Source organism: Somniosus microcephalus, chromosome 9 (assembly GCF_052327205.1).
Source record: "Somniosus microcephalus isolate GS21.2 chromosome 9, FLI_Smic_1.0, whole genome shotgun sequence".
Taxonomy (NCBI): Eukaryota; Metazoa; Chordata; class Chondrichthyes; order Squaliformes; family Somniosidae; genus Somniosus; species Somniosus microcephalus.
In genome coordinates, this window is record NC_140995.1 from 243,192,298 (window position 1) to 243,213,536 (window position 21,239).

The following is a 21,239-nucleotide window of genomic DNA, read 5'->3' on the forward strand; positions in this document are numbered from 1 at the left end:
CACGATCGCCTGGGCCTCCTTCTCGACCGAGGAATGTCGGATCTCAGGGCCCTGGAGGGTCCTTGAGAAGAAGGCCACCGGTCTCCCCTCCTGGTTAAGGGTTACGGCTAGGGCGAAGTCGGATGCATCGCTCTCCACTTGGAAAGGGATAGACTCATCCACCGCGTGCATTGTGGCCTTAGCAATGTCTCCCTTAATGAGGGAGAAGGCTGCGCACGCTTCTGCCGTCAGGGGGAAGGAGGCGGACTTCATGAGGGGTCTGGCTTTGTCCGCATAATTCGGCACCCATTGGGCATAGTAGGCGAAGAGCCCCAGGGCCCTCTTCAGCGCCTTTGGACAGTGGGGGAGGGGAAGCTCCATGAGGGGGCGCATTCTTTCGGGGTCGGGGCCGATGACTCCGCTCTCTACTACGCAGCCGAGGATGGCAAGGCGCGAGGTGTTAAACACACATTTCTCCTTATTGTAGGTGAGGTTCAGCCGTTGGGCCGTACGGAGGAATCTCTCCAGATTAACATCATGGTCCTGCCGGTCGCGGCCGCAGATGGTGACGTTATCTAGATAGGGGAACGTGGCTTGCAGCCCGTTCTGGTCAACCATCCGGTCCATCTCCCTTTGGATGACCGAAACCCCGTTGGTGACGCCGAAGGGAACCCTAAGGAAGTGGTAGAGGCGGCCATTCGCCTCGAAGGCGGTATACTGGCGGTCCTCAGGGCGGATAGGGAGTTGGTGGTAGGCCGACTTAAGGTCGATGGTAGAGAATACTCGGTACTGTGCAATCTGATTGACCATATCAGATATGCGGGGAAGGGGGTATGCGTCCAGCTGGGTGTACCGGTTTATGGTTTGGCTGTAGTCGATGACTAGGCGGTTTTTATCGCCGGTCTTAACGACTACGACCTGGGCACGCCAGGGGCTGTTGCTCCTCTCGATGATGCCCTCTTTCAGGAGACGCTGCACCTCAGAGCTAATAAAAGCTCTGTCCCCGGCGCTGTACCGCCTGCTCTTGGTAGCGACGGGTTTACAGTCGCGGGTGAGGTTGGCGAACAGGGAGGGGGGCGGAACCCTGAGGGTGGATAGGCCGCAGGTGGTACGCGGTGGGCGGTTTAAAGGCTGTTGGTTGTCGACTGTGAGTGGGGGGAGGGGTCCACCGTATGCCAAAGTGACACTTTGAAGGTGGGATTGGAAATCCAGCCCTAGTAGGATGGCAGCGCAGAGTTGGGGCAGGACGAGAAGTTTAAAATTTTTATAATCCGTGCCCCTAACCGACAGGGTCACAACACAGTATCCGCTGATGTCTGTTGAATGGGACCTCGACGCCATCGAGATCTGGTTGCGCGTTGGCTGGACAGTGAGGGAGTAGTGGCTCACCGTGTCTGGATGGATGAAACTCTCCGTGCTTCCGCTGTCGAACAGGCAGGTCATGGCATGGCCCTTTACTTTGATGTCCATCATGGACTTGGACAGGTGATGCGGGCGAGCTTGGTCCAGTGTGACGGAGGCTAGTGTATGGCTGAGCGAGCTGCTGTAGTCTGCGGGTGAGGCTGTGGTCGGGTCTGGAGACAAGGTGGCGGTCGAGTGTGGTGAACAAAATGGCGGTGCCCACGACGTTGCATAAAATGGCGGAGAAGATGGCCGCCCCCACAACTCACATGAGGGGATACTGGCATCTGTGGCCTTGATGAAAGATGGCCACCCCCACAAATCGCATGAGGCACTGCTGGCGTCTGTGGCTTTCCCCCTGCAGGCCTTCGCGAAGTGGCCTTTCTTGTGGCAGTCGGAGCAGGTCGCGTTTCTTGCAGGGCAGCGCGCCCTCGGGTGTTTCGCCTGGCCACAGAAAAAGCAGCCGGCGGCCCGATCGCGGGGCTCCGATATCGCGGGGCTCCGATGTCGCAGCCGGTACCGGGGGTGGCGGTCCCGATCGGGTCCGGGACGCTGACGCTGAGGTAGGTCCCAGAGGCGGCGGTGCGAGGGGTATTGCGGTCGGGGTCGGGCCCGAGTCCCAGGGTCGCGCAGCACAGTACCTGGAATACGCCTCGAGGTCCCGATGGGCCACTTCCAGAGAGCGAGCGAGGGCTGCAGCTGTGTTCAGGTCGAGGTCCTTTGATTCGAGCAGTCTTTGCCGTGAGTAGTCGGACCGAAGGCCTTTCACGAAGGCATCGCGGATATTCTCTTCAGTATTTTCTGCAGCCGTTACAGCTTTAAAGTCACAGTCCCTGCCGAGTGTTTGTAGCGCCCGTAAAAATTCATCTACAGACTCTCCTGGCTGTTGCGGGCGGGATCTTAGGAGATGTCTGGCATACATAGAATTTACCGGGCTCCGGTACTGCTCTTTCAGCAGGTTGAGGGCGGCCTCGTATGTAGTAAGGTCCTGGATGAGTGCAAATACTTTAGGGCTCACTTGGGCGGTCAGAACTCTTAGTTTGGATCTCTGAGGCACGCCAGATTCTCCCAGGTAGGATTCGAAACAGCTCAGCCAGTGTTTGAAGTCGAGGGCTGAGTTTGCTGCAGTGGGTTTAGATCCAGGTACGGCGGTCGGAGAGCTCGCAGCCAGGCCGGCTGCTGTGGCTGTTGTAGCTGGGCGTCTGACTGGTCGTTTGGCTGCTCCATTAAAGACATTTCAAAATTTAGCCAATAAAATTGATATACCTATCAATTCATCCAATGAAAAGCGACGAGTTAAGACAGTAACTATAGGTTTTTATTGGCTAAATAACAGAGCCCACCCTCGTGGGTGATCGGATCCAACAAGGAGGAATACCAGCCAGTCGACCACCTTTATACCTGGGCAAGTAGGTGGAGACATGGGCGGAGTCAGCAGTGGTCAGCCCAGGTATAACAGCGTGACAAGAGGCGACCTCGTGTAGTGATACAACAGTGTAAACAGTGATAACCATAGTGTAACGATATAACAGTGATAACCATAGTGTAACGATAGTGAACGATAAAAGTGGTTTACCACAGGAATATAATGTTGGAAAGTGTGAGGTTATGCACTTTGGCAGAAAAATCAAAGAGCAAGTTATTATCTAAATGGAGAGAAAGTGCTACAGTACAAAGAGACATGGGGGTCTTGGTACATGAAACACAGAAGGTTGGTATGCAGGTACAGATGGTGATCAGGAAGGCCAATGGAATCTTGGCTTTTATTGCAAGGGGGATGGAGTATAAAAGCAGGGAAGCCTTGCTTCAATTATACAGGGTACTGGTGAGGCCACACCTGGAATATTGCGTACAGTTTTGGTTTCCATATTTAAGAAAAGATATACTTGCTCTCGAGGCAGTTCAGAGAAGGTTCACTTGGTTGATTCCGGAGATGAGGGGGTTGACTTATGAGGAAAGGTTGAGTAGGTTGGGCCTCTACTCATTGGAATTCAGAAGAATGAGAGGCGATCTTATCGAAACATATAAGATTGTGAGGGGGCTTGATCGGGTGGATGCAGGGAGGATGTTTCCACTGATGGGTGAGACTAGAACTAGGGGGCATAATCTTAGAATAAGGGGCTGCCGTTTCAAAACTGAGATGAGGAGAAACTTCTTCACTCAGAGGGTAGTAAATCTATGGAATTTGCTACCTCAGAGAGCTGTGGAAGCTGCGACATTAAATAAATTAAAAAGGAGATGGACAGTTTCCTAGCTGATAAGGGAATTAAGGGTTATGGGGAGCGGGCAGGTAAGTGGACGTGAGTCTAGGTTCGGATCAGCCATGATCCTATTGAATGGCGGAGCAGGCCCGAGGGGCCATATGGCCTACTCCTGCTCCTACTTCTTATGTGCTTATGTAAATTGGCTGAAGACTGGCTGTTGTGATGGTGGGGACCGCAGGAGGTGGTCAATATGGATCATCCACTTGGCACTTCTGGCTGAAGATGGTTGCAAACGCTTCAGCCTTGTCTTTTGCACTCACGTGCTGGGCTCCAACCTCATTGAGGATGGGGATATTCATGGAGCCTCCTCCTCCCGTTAGTTGTTTAATGGTTCACCACCATTCACGACTGGATGTGGCAGGACTGCAGAGCTTTGATCTGATCGGTTGATTGTGGGATCGCTTAGCCCTGTCTATAGCATGCTGCTTCTGCTTTTTAGCATACATGTAGTCCTGTGTTGCAGCTTCCCCGGGTTGGCGCCTCATTTTTAGGTACGCCTGGTGCTGCTCCTGGCATGCTCTTCTACACTCCTTATTGAACCAGGCTTGGTCCCCTGGCTTGATGGTAATGGTATAGTGAGGGATATGCCAGGCCATGAGGTTACAGATTGTGGTGGAATACAATTCTGCTGCTGATGGCCCACAGCGCCTCATGGATGTCCAGTTTTGAGCTGCTAGATCTGTTCTGAATCTATACCATTTAGCACAGTGGTAGTGCCACACAACATGATGGAGGGTGTCCTCAGTGTGAAGACGGGACTTCGTCTCCACAATGACTGTGCGGTGATCACTGGTACCAATACTGTCATGGACAGATGCATCTGCAACAGGTAGATTGGTGAGGACGAGGTCAAGTAGGTTTTTCCCTGGTTGGTTCTCTCACCACCTGTCGCAGGCCCAGACTGGCAGCTATGTCCTTCAGGACTCGGCTAGCTCGGTCAGTAGTGGTGCTACCGAGCCGCTCTTGGTGATGGACATTGAAGTCCCCCACCCAGAGTACATTCTGTGCCCTTGCTACTCTCAGTGCTTCTTCCAAGTGGTGTTCAACATGGAGGAGTACTGATTCATCAGCTGAGGGAGGGCGGTAGGTGGTAATCAGCAGGAGGTTCCCTTGCCCATGCTTGACCTGAAGCGCTCTACTTATATGAATTACATTAAGTTCTTCACCATCATTAGACCCTTGGTTCCCCACCATTTTTGGTATGCTTTTTGTGTCTTCTGTGAAGGCAGATACAAAATATTTGTTTAATGTTTCTGCCATTTCCTGATCCCCATAATAATTTCTCCTGTCTCAGCCTCTAAGGGACCAACGTTTACTTTTGTTGCTACTCTTCATTTTTGCATACTTGTAGAAGCTCTTACAATCTGTTTTTATATTTCTTGCTAGTTTTCTCTCATTCTATTTTTTCCCTTTTTATCAATTTTTTAGTCATTCTTTGCTGGTTTCTGAAACTCCCAATCCTCAGGCTTACTACATGACATGAATCTTGTCATTCATGTGGAAATGACTTATGAAATAATACTGGGCGGCCTGCTGGTGGCGCTGTCCAGGGAGAGTATAAATAATCGGGCATGGGCCCAGCTTGCTCGGAACATTCTTTTACAGGAACTAGTGAAGGACACAACTAGACTTCCATGTTGTAAAACAGTTGATTAAAGCTTTGTTTAACGCTTAGACCAAGTGCCTTGTAGTTTTCTTATGTCACTACTATTCTTCGTAGCATTATAAGCTTCTTCTTTCAATCTAATGCTAACCTTAACCTCTTTTCCTGTTAAGTTTTTGTTTCTCAATGGAATGTATTTTTGTTGAGAATTATGAAATATTTCTTTAAATGCTAGCCACTGCTTATCTACAGCCATACCTTTTAATCTATTTTTCCAATCTACCTTAGCCAACTTGCCACTCATACCTATGTAATTGGCTTTATTTAAGCTTAAGACTCTAGTTTCAGACTTAGGCCAGTCACTCTCAAAATTTATGTGAAATTCTATCATATTATGATCAATCTGCCCCAGAGGATCCTTTACTATGAGATTGCTAATTAACCCAGTCTCAATACAAGATCTAAAATAGCCTGTTCCCTGGTTGGTTCCATGACATATTGTTCTAGGAAACTGTCCCAAATGCATTCCATGAACTCTTCCTCCAGACTATCTTTGCCAATTTGATTTGTCCAGACTCTCTGCAGAATAAAGTCCCCCACGATTTTTGCATTACCTTTGTTACAAGCTCCTACTATTTCTTGATTAATATTCTGTCCAACTGTAGCTACTATTAGGGGGCCTATATACTACTCCCGCCGGTGTTTCATGGACATAGCAAAGGCTGTGGTCCCCGACAACATCCCTGCTGTCATGCTGAAGACTTGTGCTTCAGAACTAGCTGTGCATCTAGCCAAGCTGTTCCAGTACAGCTTTAACACTGGCATCTATCCGACAATGTGGGAAACTGCCCAGGTACGTCCTGTCCACAAAAAGCAGGACAAATCCAATCTGCCCAATTACCGCCTCATCAGTCTGCTCTCAATCATCAGCAAAGTGATGGAAGGTGTCATTGACCATGCTATGAAGTGGCACTTATTCACCAATAACCTGCTCACTGATGCCCAGTTTGGGTTCCGCCAGGACCACTCTGCTCCAGACCTCATTACAGCCTTGGTCCAAACATGGACAAAGGAGCTGAATTCCAGAGGTGAGGTGAGAGTGACTGCCCTTGACATCAAGGCAGCATTCGACCGAGTGTGGCATCAAGGAGCCCGAGAAAAACTGAAGTCAATGGGAATCAGGGGGAAAACTCTTGACTGGCTGGAGTCATACCTAGCACAAAGGAAGATGGTTGTGGTGGTTGGAGGTCAATTATCACAGCCCCAGGACATCACTGCAGGAGTTCCTCAGGACAGTGTCCTAGGCCCAACCATCTTCAGCTGCTTCATCAATGACCTTCCCTCCATCATAACGTCAGAAGTGGGGATGTTCGCTGATGACTGCACAGTGTTCAGTGCCATTCACAACTCTCAGATAATGAAGCAGTCCATGCCCGCATGCAGCAAGACCTGGACGACATTCAGGCTTGGGCTGATGAGAGGTAGATAACATTCGCGCCACACAAGTGCCAGGCAATGACTATCTCCAACAAGCGAGCGTCTAACCACCGCCCCTTGACATTCAACAGCATTACCATCGCTGAATCCCCCACCATCAACATCCTGGGGGTCACCATTGACCAGAAACTTAACTGGACCAGTCACACATACTGTGGCAACAAGAGCAGGTCAGAGGCTAGGCATTCTGCGGCGAGTGTCTCACCTCCTGACTCCCCAAAGCCTTTCCACCGTCTACAAGGCACAAGTCAGGAGTGTGATGGAATACTCTCCACTTGCCTGGATGAGTGCAGCTCCAACAACACAAGAAGCTCGACTCCATCCATGACAAAGCAGCCCGTTTGATTGCCACCCCATCCACCACCTTAAACATTCACTCCCTCCACCACCGGTGTACCATGGCTGCAGTGTGTACCATCTATAAGATGCACTGTAGCAACTCACCAAAGCTTTTTTGGCAGCATCTCCCAAACCCACAACCTCTTCCACCTGGAAGGACAAGGGCAGCAGGTGCATGGGAACACCACCACCTCCAAGTCACACACCATCCTGACTTGGAAGTATATCGCTGATCCTTCACTGTCGTTGGGTCAAAAATCCTGGAACTTCTCTCCCCCCCCACCCCCCCACCAACAGCACTGTGGGAATACCTTCACCACACGGACTGCAGCAGTTCAAGAAGGCAGCTCACCACCACCTTCTCAAGGGCAACTAGGGATGGGCAATAAATGCTGGCTTTGCCAGTGACACCCAGATCCCGTGAACGAATTTTTAAAAAACTGGGTGGGAATTACCCTCCCAAATTGAAAATGGAAATTGTTATTCAACAACACTTAAGCAGAGGAGAAGTGAAAAAACTTTCAACGGTATAATGCAGGATCATTGCATGCCGAAACCAACAAGCTTCGATTAAACAATTGTGATACTGAATAGATTAACAAACACATTAAATATGATACAAGTGGAAAAAAACTTGCAATATCCTGCAGAGAGAAAAAGGGAACGATGCACTGAGATGAATACAAGAAAATACAGAAACGTTTAAAAATGGTCATCAGAGAGGCAAAATGAGACTTGCATAGCACCAGAGGCTAAATACAACCGAGTGCTGAAAGAGACCGGGTGATTTTATTCGTGAGGCACTGTCGACCATTATTAGGGGGTTACTGAAGCCTGGGAAGGCACTTGTACGAAGGATTGAACGAGATACTACGAGTTCCGTGTAAAGTAATGGAATTGATTATTGGGAGTATAATTGAGGATTATCTGTACAATAGTAACCTAGTAAACAGTCACCAATGTGGATTCATAAGGAAATAATCCTGTTGGATCAACCTCTTTGATGACCTTGAGGAAGTGACTGTGGAAACCCCTATGCCATTTTATACCTACACACAAAAGGGTGTTGAAGAAAGAACTTGCATTTATATAAGCACCTTTCATGGCCTCAGGACATCCCAAGGTGCTTCATGGTCAGTTAAGTAATTTTGAAGTCATAGGGGGTGATTGTGCCAATGGGGGCGCGTTGGAGGCGGGACTGCTGCTTGTCGGGTTGTTGTCACGGCTCCATCGACTTGTGGCTATTTTCCCTTGATTGACCTTGTTAAGCCCACCCAGCAGGCTTTGCAGGCCAATTAAGGGGAAGCCGGTTACAGAGAAGGTCAGTGTTTTTGACCGATGAATTGTCATGGTTTGACAGCTCTGTGAAGCTGTCTAACACGGACATTCTCTGTTGTTTGAGGAGTCCTTGTATTCAAGACTCATCAAACCTCTGTTGTGAGCAGAAATGAGATGGTTGTTGCATCGGAGAATGCAGCAGCCATTCTGTCATCTCTGCCGGTGAGGTGCGAGACTCTCCGCATCCCCAACTGTTGAAGCCTGCAGGAAGGAACAAAGGTAAGGAAACATTTTCTATCACTTTTCACTCGCCTCACATACTTACCTCTCCACACTTGCACCCATCACTTACCTTCACAGCGCACTTTTGCACCCTGCAGACCCACTGCTCTCCTCGGTGACCCTGGCAGGGTTTCCCGACGTTAGGAAGCCCGCGCCTCTGTTTGAAAAATGGGGTAATCCTCTTAACTGCCTGTTAACTACCTGTCGGCTACCCACCTCCTGGGAAGATGGCACAGAGGCGGGTTGGGGGTGGAATGGGCACCCCCACCAGATTCTGCCATTTTCCCGGCAGTCCCGCCTCCCCAGTGCTGGCAAGATCGCGCCCATAGAGTCATAACCGCACAGAAGGGGGCCATTCGGCCCATCGAGCTCGTGCCGGCTCTCTGTAGAGCAAGCCAGTCAGTCCCATTCCCCCGCTCTATCCCCGTAGCCCTGCAAGTTTATTTCCCTCAAGTGCCTATCCAGTCTCCCCTTGAAAACATTGAGTGTCTCCGCTTCCACCACTTCCGTCGGCAGCGAGTTCCAGGTCCTCACCACTCGCTGCGTAAAAAGGTTTTTCTTCACATCCCCCCTGTATCTCTTGCCCAAAACCTTAAATCTGTGTCCCCAGTCCTTGTTGTAATTGTGATGTAGGGAGCCAATTTGCACACAAAGGTCCCACAAACGAGAAGTGAGATAAATGAACAGATAATCTGTTTTTGTGGCGCTGGTTGAGGGATAAATGTTGGCCAGGACACCAGGAGAACTTCCTTGTTCTTCGAATAATGTCATGGAATCTTTTACATCCACCTGAGAGGGCAGACGGGCTTCAGTTTCATGTCTCATCCGAAAGACAAAGCTGGGAATGGGTAAGAAACTGGCTGAATGGTAGGAAACGAGTACTTGATGGAGAATGGCGGAGGAAGTGGTAGTATTGAATGGGGTGATGCAGGATCAATGTTGGAACTACTGTTTCTAATTTATGTAAATAACCTTGATTCAGAAACTCCATGCAAAGTGGTCAAATTTTGCAGATATGAAACTAAGAAGGAAATGGTATCTGAGGACACAGCTCAGAAATTGCATAATAAGTTGGACAAAATATGTATATGAACATACGAAAATGCTGTGGACCGACCAGCTGGTCCATCGAGCCTGCCCCACACAGTCATGATGCCTTTAGCATCATGATTCACAACACCCTCTACCCACCAACAGGCATGTCATCTCCTGGGAAAGGCAAACAAAGCAGTTTTTAAAAACTCTCAGCCAATTTAGGGAAATAGTTCTCTCTGATTTCTTTAGTCAATCAAAACTAGTCCAGGAGACCACATCGACTATGATGTATATTGCTTAGTATTCTACTGACCTTTTGTATACTGTGATTTCCACCCCAGCCTCTGCAACTGGTGCAGCTCTCTTTTGAAGGTATGCAGCGAATCAGCACTCGCTGCACACACTGACAACTTGTTCCGTAGGTCTATTAACCTCTGGGTACAGAAGTACAGGGTACTTCCTAATATCTAACCTAGGTCTGCCCTTGTGTAAATTATATGCCTCATCCCTGCTTCTCTCTAACTAATAGAACTAATCTGTCAATATGAGTAGAGTCTGGTCCCTTTACTATTTTAAATACCCATCAGATCACCCTCTAAAGTATATAGACCCAGCTTTTTAAGGCCTATCTTGGGTAACGACGGTGGTTTTAGCTCTTATATTCTTCTGGCCCTCCTCTGAACCTTCTCCAAAGCCTCTATGTCACACCATGAGACGGGACCAAAACTGGACACCGTATTCTCAGTGAGGCTTAACCAAAGTCTTACACAGGGATAAAATGGTGTTTTGTTTTATATTTAATCATCCTGGTAATGCAACCTAATACCCTATTTGTCATGGCTATTGCTTCATGACTTTGGGCGTAAACCGTAAGAGAATTATGTACAGTCACACAAAGATCTTTTTTCTTTTCCAACAGACTTAAGTTCTCTACCCTGTAGGATGTAAGTATACCTAGTATTGGTCCTGCCCATGTGCATAACACTACATTTATTCAAGCCAAATACCATTTGTCAAGCACAAGCCTATTTCCCCCATCTTGCCAAGATCCATGTGCAGTAGTTTATTCTCATCCACAGTCCTAAGACTTGCACAAATTTTCGTATCATCTGCAAACTTGTCGACCATTCCTCCCAACATCTACATCCAGGTCATTAATGAAGATCGTAAATACCAACTGCCCTAACCAATCCTTGAGAGACACCACTGATAATTGATCTCCAAGCAGATCCACAACCATTAATAACCACTTTCTATGGGAATGCAGACAATTCTTAATTCACTGTAGCAACTTTCCACTAGATTGTAAAGTACCTTAACAAAGACTCTCAAAATCCAAGTAGACAATGTCTGCTGGGCTACCTATGTCTACCAACCTGTAATTCTGTCCCCAAAAATTCAGTCAAATTCATAAGACCCAACCTTAATTTCCCAGAAGCCATATTGAATGTCTCTAATAACTCCCCCTCTATCCAGGTGATCATACAGAGCATCTCTTATGACCACTTCCAGCAACTTGGCTATGGTTAAAGTCAACCGAATGGGCTTCTATATTCCCTGGTTCTGCCTTGTTGAAATTTTTGAAATTCAGAACTACATGAGCATTGTTCCAGTCCAAGGGAACACTCTCCGGCTCTAACAAGCTATAAGTGATATGAGTAAGGGGCTTGCAAAGCACATGTTGCATCTCTTTAAGCATCCTCGGGTGGATGTCATCTGGACAGAACAGTAGCAGATGGAATTTAATGCAGACAAGTCTGAAGTACTGTACATCAGAAGAAAAAATAGGTGATGCATGTACTTTGTGAATGGTGTTGTAACAACCAAGGATGAAGCTGGAAGAGACCTCGGAATCTTAGTAGACTCGACACTAAACTTGCACAGCCAATGCAGAGCAGCAATCCACAAAACCAGTAGAATGTTGAACGACTTAAGCCAAAATTAGAATACAAATCAGAAGAAATCATGTTCAGATTATACAGTTATCGCACCTGAATACTGCATCAATTTCTCATTGCCAAGACATTCAAGGACTGGAAGCAGTGGAGAGAAGAGCCATGAGGCTTATATCTGGTGTCGAAGGTCTGAGTTATGAATGACTGAAGTAACTTGTACTTTTCAGCCTGGAAAGAGTGTCTGAGTTTGTGACTACACTTCAAAAGTACTTAGTTGACTGTAAAGCACTTTGGGACATCCTGAGGTCGTGAAAGGCACTATATGAATTCAAGTTTGTTCTTAAGCAAGAGTTAAGGAAATGGAAAAGGTAAATCTGAGAGGTTACTTTGGATTAAATTGTGAAAGTAGGACAAGGAAACAAACTGTAAAAGATAAATTGAAGATTGATAGTGGAAGGTTCTCTTCTCATAGAGGATGATTAACACATGGAATTGGCTTCCAGAAATAGCAGAGGCAAAAACCTTGGAATCATTTCAGTAACAATTAGATGCTGCGTTTGGGAATTTTTCTGAATGGAAGAATTTAGATGGGCCGAATGGCCGCCTTCATCTGTAACTATTGTGTTTGTGCTCTTGAGGTAGTTCACATCACCGCAGTTAAATTTTTTTTGACAAATGAAGCTTAACAAATTACTGGTCGACTGCAATACCACGACTGTTGGTAAATCCCAATAAATCAATGTCAGTCGTGTGATTAAGACGCAACATTTCAGCCACATGAAGGAGAGCAAAAGAGAAAATAGAGAACTTGTGATTGAAGTGACGGGTGAGAATAAAGGCGATAAAGAATGGACTGAGGCTAATTTTAATCAATGTATTCCATGATTTATTCTTAACAATTAAAGTAGGTTAACGGCTTTTTCCCCATATCATTTGTTTCCAAATATGTTTTAAGTATTTCTTTGGCTATTTTCCAATTATATAACATGTATCGAGAGGTCTTGTGTTTTTTTTTAGAGGCCCTATCTTATCCCTGTGGTCATCTCGCATAGATTTCTGTAAGAGTAGCTTAAGTGCACACAGATACAGATGTGATAGTTATTTATCTTTATTTTGTTTTCTCAAGGAATGTACAAACTCAAAGTAATTTTGTACTGGGTTTGATATGTTTTGATCTGTTTTATTCTGTCAACCAGGTATTGCCCCAACAAGTGATGTTGTCCAAGGACCACCAGTTCCTCCACCCGCACCCCCTCTTCCTCCTGGACCATCGCAACCACCAGCATCAGGACCACTGTTGCCACCAGGTCCACCACCTGCTCCTCCACTGCCAGTGTCAGGACCCCCTCCACCACCTGGACCACCACCGCCCCTTCCAGGGCAAGCCCTACCTCCTGTTCCACCTCCCCCTCCTGCCCCACCTCTTCCCTCCTCAGGTTTTTCATCATCCGTGGCTGAAGATGATCGCCCACTGACAGGACTGGCAGCTGCGCTGGCTGGAGCTAAACTCAGAAAAGTGGGACGGGTAAGTGCAAGTCATATAGGGTTAATTCTCCAACTTCAACCCATTCACTGTATTAACCAGTACAATCTAGTAATCTTCTCTGTGTGATGGTCAGCAAGTAAAGAAATGCTTTCAATAAAATGTAAGAGTTAAAGTTAAACTGTGAGCATCTCTTCAAGGAGTCATCCTTGGCTGAAGGTGTCAGCTGTGGCTCAGTTGTAACAATTGCACCTCCGAGTCAGAGGTCTTGGGTTCAAGTGCCACTCAAGACGAGCACATAATCCAGGCTGACACTGCAGTGCAGTACTGAGAGTGGGTTGCACTTTCGGAGGTGCCATCATACAGATGAGACGTTAAATCGAAGCCCCGCCTGCCCATTCAGGAGGATGTAAAAGATCCCATGACACGATTTGAAGAAGAGCAGGGGAGTTCTCCTTAGTCTCCTGGCCAATATTTAGTTCTTAAGCAACATAATTAAAAAAGATTATCTGGTCATGAATCACTGCTATTTGTGGCACCTTTATGTGGGCACACTGGGTGTCATGCTTCCTACATTACAACAGTGACTACACTTCAAAAAGTACTTAATTGGCTGTAAAACGCTTTGGTATGTCTTGAGGTCATGAAAGGTGCTATATAAATGGAAGCCCCTTCCTTTCCTTTATCAGTTGGAGATTTAGTCTTAATGGAGAATTTTAAAATAATATTTGAATTCCTTACTGACACTAACTCTCCAGGTTCAGAATGAAGTGTGGTCATTTGGATGAAGTGTTGGAAAGCTACATACCCCTGTTATACTTTACCCAGCCTGAGTCAGTGGCTTTGTTGGCAGAGAGGGCTTCATAGTTTATTTTTTGCCAGTTGGAGCAAATCGTGCAACAGAAGGCTACTGACATCTTGTCTCAGACGGTGGATATGGGTCAGGTGTCTGTGATTTTTATAGTGAAGAGGTTACTATCATTTTAATTTGTTCTACAGACTGACGAGGCTTCAAGTTCAGCGACGGGCAGCATTAGCTCAGTCTCTACTCCTAAAACTGAGTCTTCACGGGGTAATGGAGCCCCGATTTCTATAGGAGGTACTGGTCTGATGGAAGAAATGAGTGCCCTGCTGGCCAGGAGGTGAGTTTTGACTAATACTTATGGTTGGGGTGGATGACAATTAATATAAAAGATGCAACAGTCAGAAAAGGCATTTAGTGCATCTGGTTCATTCTGACATTCAGGACCAGGTCTGCCTATATTTTTTTCTTCTTCTTTGTACCTCTCCTTTATCCCTTTACTTCCTGTTGAATCAAGAATTGATCCACTTCCTTTTTTTAGTGCAGCAATAGAGTCAGTTTGTCCTGAACTAGCTACCAATCCATTCCAGGTGTCAAATCAATTCTGCCCAAACTCGTGAAATCCAAAATTGGGGATAAAATTAGTGAGCATTAGGAATGCATGGGCCAATCCAGGACAACCAGCACAAGGCAAGTGTGGAACAAATTTTGAGGAAGAGACCAACTGGATAGCTAAAGGGATCGCAGATGAGGTAGTGTATATGGATTTTGATGGTGTTTGAAAAGGTGTCTCGCAAAGTTTATCAAAAATTCAGATGTATGATATAAAAGGAAATGTTGGTAAAATGTTGGAGTCCATTATTAAGGAAGCAGTAACAGGACATTTGGATAAGCATAATTTAATCGGCGAGAGTCAGCATGGTTTTATGAAGGGGAAGTCATGTTTGACAAATTTGCTCGAATTCTTTGAGGACGTAACAAACAGGGTGGATAAAGGGGAACCAGTGGATGTGGTGTATTTGGACTTCCAAAAGGCATTTGACAAGGTGCCACACAAAAGATTACTGCACAAGATTAAAAAATCACAGGATTGGGGGTAATATACTGGCATGGGTGGAAAATTGGCTATCTAACAGAAAACAGAGAGTTGAGATAAATGGTTCATTCTCGGGTTGGCAATCAGTAACTAGTGGTGTTCCGCAGGGGTCAGTGCTGGGACCCCAACTCTTTACAATCTATAACGATTTGGAGGAGGGGACCAGGTGCAACGTATCCAAGTTTGCCGACGATACAAAGATGGGAGGGAAAGCAGTGAGTGAGGGTGACATAAAAAACCTGCAAAAGGACATAGACAGGCTAAGTGAGTGGGCAGAGATTTGGCAGATGGAATATAACGTTGGAAAGTGTAAGGTTATGCACTTTGACAGAAAAAATCAAACGGCAAGTTATTATCTAAATGGGAAGAAACTGCAAAGTGCTACAGTACAAAGGGATCTGGGGGTCCTGGTGCATGAAACACAGAAGGTTAGTATGCAGGTGCAGCAGGTGATCAGGAAGGCCAATGGAATCTTGGCTTTTATTGCAAGGGGGATGGAGTATAAAAGCAGGGAAGTCTTGCTTCAGTTATACAGGGTACTGGTGAGGCCACACCTGGAATACTGCGTGCAGTTTTGGTTTCCATATTCAAGAAAAGATATACTTGCTTTCGAGGCAGTTCAGAGAAGGTTCACTCGGTTGATTCCAGAGATGAGGGGGTTGACGTATGAGGAAAGGTTGAGTAGGTTGGGCCTCTACTCATTGGAGTTCAGAAGAATGAGAGGCGATCTTATCGAAACATATAAGATTGTGAGGGGACTTGATCGGGTGGATGCAGGGAGGATGTTTCCACTGATGGGTGAGACTAGAACTAGGGGGCATAATCTAAGAATAAGGGGCTGCCGTTTCAAAACTGAGATGAGGAGAAACTTCTTCACTCAGAGGGTAGTAAATCTATGGAATTTGCTACCCCAGAGAGCTGTGGAAGCTGCGACATTAAATAAATTTAAAACGGAGATAGACAGTTTCCTAGCTGATAAGGGAATTGAGGGTTATGGGGAGCGGGCAGGGAAGTGGACGTGTGTCTAGATTCAGATCAGCCATGATCCTATTGAATGGCGGAGCAGGCCCGAGGGGCCATATGGCCTATTCCTGCTCCTACTACTTATGTTCTGTTATGTAGCAGCATGGTTTCAACAAAACGTTAGGGTTACTGGGTGTTGGAAGTGGTGTACTGGGGTTAGTGCTGGCTCCACTTTAGTTATCTATATGTAAATAATTTGGAGTTGGGTAAATCTTGAAATTTGGCAGATAATACTATAGTACGGGGTTAAAATTCTCATCCTTGGTTTCAAATCCATTCATGGCCTCGCCCCTCCCTATCTCTAACCTCCTCCAGCCCTACAACCTTCCAAGATCTCTGCGCATCCCCTATTTTAATCGCTCCACCATTAGTGACCGTGCTTTAAGCTGCCTGGAATTCCATCCCGAAACCCCTCTGCCTCTCCTCCTTTAAGATGCTCCTTAAAACCTACCTCTTTGACCAAGCTTTTGGTCGCCTGCCCTAATAGCTCCTTATATGGCTCGTGCCAAATTTTGTTTGATAATGCTCCTGTGAAGCGCCTTGGGATGTTTTACTACGTTAAAGGTGCTGCATAAATGCAAGTTGTTGGGGTCTAACAAACAGCGAGGAGGACTGTATGAAGACCTCAGGTTAGTAGAAAAGCAGGGAGATGACATGCAATTTAATGAAGAGGAGCGGTCTCGCTCGCGCGGCTCCGCTCTCTCTCTCGAGGCTCCCCTCTCTCTCTCGCGGCTCCCCTCTCTCTCTCGCGGCTCCCCTCTCTCTCTCGCGGCTCCCCTCTCTCTCTCGCGGCTCCCCCCTCGCGCGCTCTCTCGCGGCTCCCCTCTCGCGGCTCCCCCCTCGCGCGCTCTCTCGCGGCTCCCCCCTCGCGCGCTCTCTCGCGGCTCCCCCCTCGCGCGCGCTCTCGCAGCTCCCCCCTCGCGCGCTCTCTCGCGGCTCCCCCCTCGCGCGCTCTCTCGCGGCTCCCCCCTCGCGCGCTCTCTCGCGGCTCCCCCCTCGCGCGCTCTCTCGCGGCTCCCCCCTCGCGCGCGCTCTCGCGGCTCCCCCCTCGCGCGCTCTCTCTCGGCTCCCCCCTCGCGCGCTCTCTCGGCTCCCCCCTCTCGCGCTCTCTCGCGGCTCCCCCCTCTCGCGCTCTCTCGCGGCTCCCCCCTCTCGCGCTCTCTCGCGGCTCCCCCCTCTCGCGCTCTCTCGCGGCTCCCCCCTCTCGCGGCTCCCCCCTCTCGCGCTCTCTCGCGGCTCCCCCCTCTCGCGCTCTCTCGCGGCTCCCCCCTCTCGCGCTCTCTCGCGGCTCCCCCCTCTCGCGCTCTCTCGCGGCTCCCCCCTCTCGCGCTCTCTCGCGGCTCCCCCCTCGCGCGCTCTCTCGCGGCTCCCCCCTCGCGCGCTCTCTCGCGGCTCCCCCCTCGCGCGCTCTCTCGCGGCTCCCCCCTCGCGCGCTCTCTCGCGGCTCCCCCCTCGCGCGCTCTCTCGCGGCTCCCCCCTCGCGCGCTCTCTCGCGGCTCCCCCCTCGCGCGCTCTCTCGCGGCTCCCCCCTCGCGCGCTCTCTCGCGGCTCCCCCCTCGCGCGCTCTCTCGCGGCTCCCCCCTCGCGCGCTCTCTCGCGGCTCCCCCCTCGCGCGCTCTCTCGCGGCTCCCCCCTCGCGCGCTCTCTCGCGGCTCCCCCCTCTCGCGCTCTCTCGCGGCTCCCCCCTCTCGCGCTCTCTCGCGGCTCCCCCCTCGCGCGCTCTCTCGCGGCTCCCCCCTCGCGCGCTCTCTCGCGGCTCCCCCCTCGCGCGCTCTCTCGCGGCTCCCCCCTCGCGCGCTCTCTCGCGGCTCCCCCCTCGCGCGCTCTCTCGCGGCTCCCCCCTCGCGCGCTCTCTCGCGGCTCCCCCCTCGCGCGCTCTCTCGCGGCTCCCCCCTCGCGCGCTCTCTCGCGGCTCCCCCCTCGCGCGCTCTCTCGCGGCTCCCCCCTCGCGCGCTCTCTCGCGGCTCCCCCCTCGCGCGCTCTCTCGCGGCTCCCCCCTCGCGCGCTCTCTCGCGGCTCCCCCCTCGCGCGCTCTCTCGCGGCTCCCCCCTCGCGCGCTCTCTCGCGGCTCCCCCCTCGCGCGCTCTCTCGCGGCTCCCCCCTCGCGCGCGCTCTCGCGGCTCCCCCCTCGCGCGCTCTCTCGCGGCTCCCCCCTCGCGCGCTCTCTCGCGGCTCCCCCCTCGCGCGCTCTCGCGGCTCCCCCCGCGCGCGCTCTCGCGGCTCCCCCCGCGCGCGCAGATCCTCTCTCTCTGGTGGCTCCTCTCTTTCTCGGGTGCGCTCTCTCTCTCGGGCTCTCTCGCTCTCTCTCTCGGTCTCGGTCTCTCCCCCTCTCTCTCGGTCTCGGTCTCTCTCGGGGTTTCGGTCTCTCTCTTTCGGTCTCTCTCTCTCTCTCGGTCTCTCTGTCGGTCGCTCGCTCTGTCGGTCGCTCGCTCTGTCGGTCGGTCGCTCGCTCTGTCGGTCGGTCGCTCGCTCTGTCGGTCGGTCGCTCGCTCTGTCGGTCGGTCGCTCGCTCTGTCGGTCGCTCGCTCGCTCTGTCGGTCGGTCGCTCGCTCTGTCGGTCGGATCGCTCGCTCTGTCGGTCGGTCGCTCGCTCGCTCTGTCGGTCGCTCGCTCGCTCTGTCGGTCGCTCGCTCGCTCTGTCGGTCGCTCGCTCGCTCGCTCTGTCGGTCGCTCGCTCGCTCTGTCGGTCGCTCGCTCGCTCTGTCGGTCGCTCGCTCGCTCTGTCGGTCGCTCGCTCGCTCTGTCGGTCGCTCGCTCGCTCTGTCGGTCGCTCGCTCTGTCGGTCGCTCGCTCTGTCGGTCGCTCGCTCTGTCGGTCGGTCGCTCGCTCGCTCTGTCGGTCGCTCGCTCTGTCGGTCGCTCGCTCTGTCGGTCGGTCGCTCGCTCTGTCGGTCGCTCGCTCGCTCTGTCGGTCGCTCGCTCGCTCTGTCGGTCGGTCGCTCGCTCTGTCGGTCGCTCGCTCGCTCGCTCTGTCGGTCGCTCGCTCGCTCGCTCTGTCGGTCGCTCGCTCGCTCGCTCTGTCGGTCGCTCGCTCGCTCGCTCTGTCGGTCGCTCGCTCGCTCGCTCTGTCGGTCGCTCGCTCGCTCGCTCTGTCGGTCGCTCGCTCGCTCGCTCTGTCGGTCGGTCGCTCGCTCGCTCGCTCTGTCGGTCGCTCGCTCGCTCGCTCTGTCGGTCGGTCGGTCGCTCGCTCGCTCGCTCTGTCGGTCGGTCGCTCGCTCGCTCGCTCTGTCGGTCGGTCGCTCGCTCGCTCGCTCTGTCGGTCGCTCGCTCGCTCGCTCTGTCGGTCGGATCGCTCGCTCGCTCGCTCGCTCTGTCGGTCGCTCGCTCGCTCTGTCGGTCGCTCGCTCGCTCTGTCGGTCGCTCGCTCGCTCTGTCGGTCGCTCGCTCGCTCGCTCTGTCGGTCGCTCGCTCGCTCGCTCTGTCGGTCGCTCGCTCGCTCGCTCTGTCGTTCGCTCGCTCTGTCGGTCGGTCGGTCGCTCGCTCGCTCTGTCGTTCAGCTCGCTCTGTCGTTCGCTCGCTCTGTCGTTCGCTCGCTCTGTCGGTCGCTCGCTCGCTCGCTCGCTCTGTCGCTCGCTCGCTCTGTCGGTCGCTCGCTCGCTCGCTCTGTCGGTCGCTCGCTCGCTCGCTCTGTCGGTCGCTCGCTCGCTCGCTCGCTCTGTCGGTCGCTCGCTCTGTCGCTCGCTCGCTCTGTCGGTCGCTCGCTCGCTCTGTCGGTCGCTCGCTCGCTCTGTCGGTCGCTCGCTCGGTCGGTCGCTCGCTCGCTCTGTCGGTCGCTCGCTCGCTCGGTCGGTCGCTCGCTCGCTCGGTCGCTCGCTGTCGGTCGCTCGCTCGGTCGCTGTCGGTCGGTCTCGCTCGCTCGCTCGCTCGGTCGCTGTCGGTCGGTCTCGGTCGGTCGGTCGCTCGGTCGGTCGCTCGCTGTCGGTCGCTCGCTGTCGCTCGCTCGGTCGCTGTCGGTCGGTCTCGGTCGCTCGCTCGCTCTGTCGGTCGGTCGGTCGGTCGCTCTGTCGGTCGGTCTCCACCCCCCTTGCTCTCGCTCGTGGATTGCCGGTATAGCTCCTCTTTCTCTCGTGTGTGTGCGCGCACACGCGGTGCACCTCATTCTCGCTCTTGTTGTTTGTCTTCATAGGCGTAGAAGTTGAATGGGGTTATTTCTTTCTTTCCCTCAGGAGAAGAATTGCTGAAAAGGGTTCAGCTCCTGAGCCGGACCCAAAAGAGGAGAAGAACGTAAGTAGAGGCCTGTGCTGCAGGATTCAGGCTGCCAACTACTCAACTTAATCTGACATATAACTCTTCTCCCTCTTCTCTTTCTGCCCCACCCCACCCCACCCAAATGCATTCACATAGAAACCGTGACTAGTGAATATGTGACTGCCTGTTCCCGGGTCTGTGTCAGTGGTCCTCTCTAACTTATCAGCTAGAACATTGGCAAGCAAATGGTTATAACTGCTCTGCCAGAAAGCACCTCATCCAATTACTGTAGATTAGATACGGAGCTCGTCACTCCACAGCTCTGTGTATCCACACACTATGTAACCTGTACAAATTGGTCACAATTCGAACTGTTTTAAGCGTTTTCCATTTTCATTTTCGTTTTCATTGTGTACCCTGCCAAAGTTTAATGCGCTTAATCACAGTGCAATGTTTTTGTGTGTTTTACCTTTGAATGATTCACTTTCATCAGGAAGAATCTGAATCTTCTAGCACGAAAGGCCCAACTGCATCAAACACATCAGGTAGGTGTGAAGAGCCATTTGGCGCATTTATTGGCCTTCATTCCAGCACTAGCTTTTTAGTTGTCCTAGGTTTCAATATAGAAGTGTCGTCTCATTGAACAGTTACCCACTGACTTAGGCCATTGTTCGTAAAATCCACCAAAATTACCTGCAAAGTAAATAGAATGAGTTCTGAGTTACTGGTTCTGCAACTCTGATATACCGCAATAGTGCTTGACCCCATACCTGCTCCACCACCAGGACCGCCTGCTTCCACCTCTGTAACATCACCCGTCTTCGTCCCTGTCTCAGCTCATCTGCTGTTGAAACCCTTGTCCGTGCCTTTGTTTCCTCAAGACTCGACTATTCCAATGCTTGACTGGCCAGCCTCCCATCTTGCACCCTCTCTAAACTTGAGGTCATCCAATACTCTGCTGCCTATATCCTAACTCTCTCAAAGTCCTGTTCACCCATCACCCCCTGTGCTCGTTGACCTACATTGGATCCTGGTGCAACAACGCCTCAATTTTAAAATTCTCATCCTTGTTTAC

The 21,239-nt window shown here is 50.9% G+C and overlaps 1 protein-coding gene across 1 annotated transcript in view; it reads left to right on the forward strand.

The window, feature by feature from the left end:
* Positions 1–21,239, forward strand: part of enah (ENAH actin regulator) — a 286,829-nt gene that overhangs the window by 166,946 nt on the left and 98,644 nt on the right. Inside the window, exons 7-10 of the mRNA XM_085998252.1 lie at positions 12,770–13,098; positions 14,056–14,198; positions 20,143–20,200; positions 20,658–20,709. Coding sequence (XP_085854378.1) covers positions 12,770–13,098; positions 14,056–14,198; positions 20,143–20,200; positions 20,658–20,709 — 582 coding nt within the window. The remainder of the gene's footprint in view (positions 1–12,769; positions 13,099–14,055; positions 14,199–20,142; positions 20,201–20,657; positions 20,710–21,239) is intronic.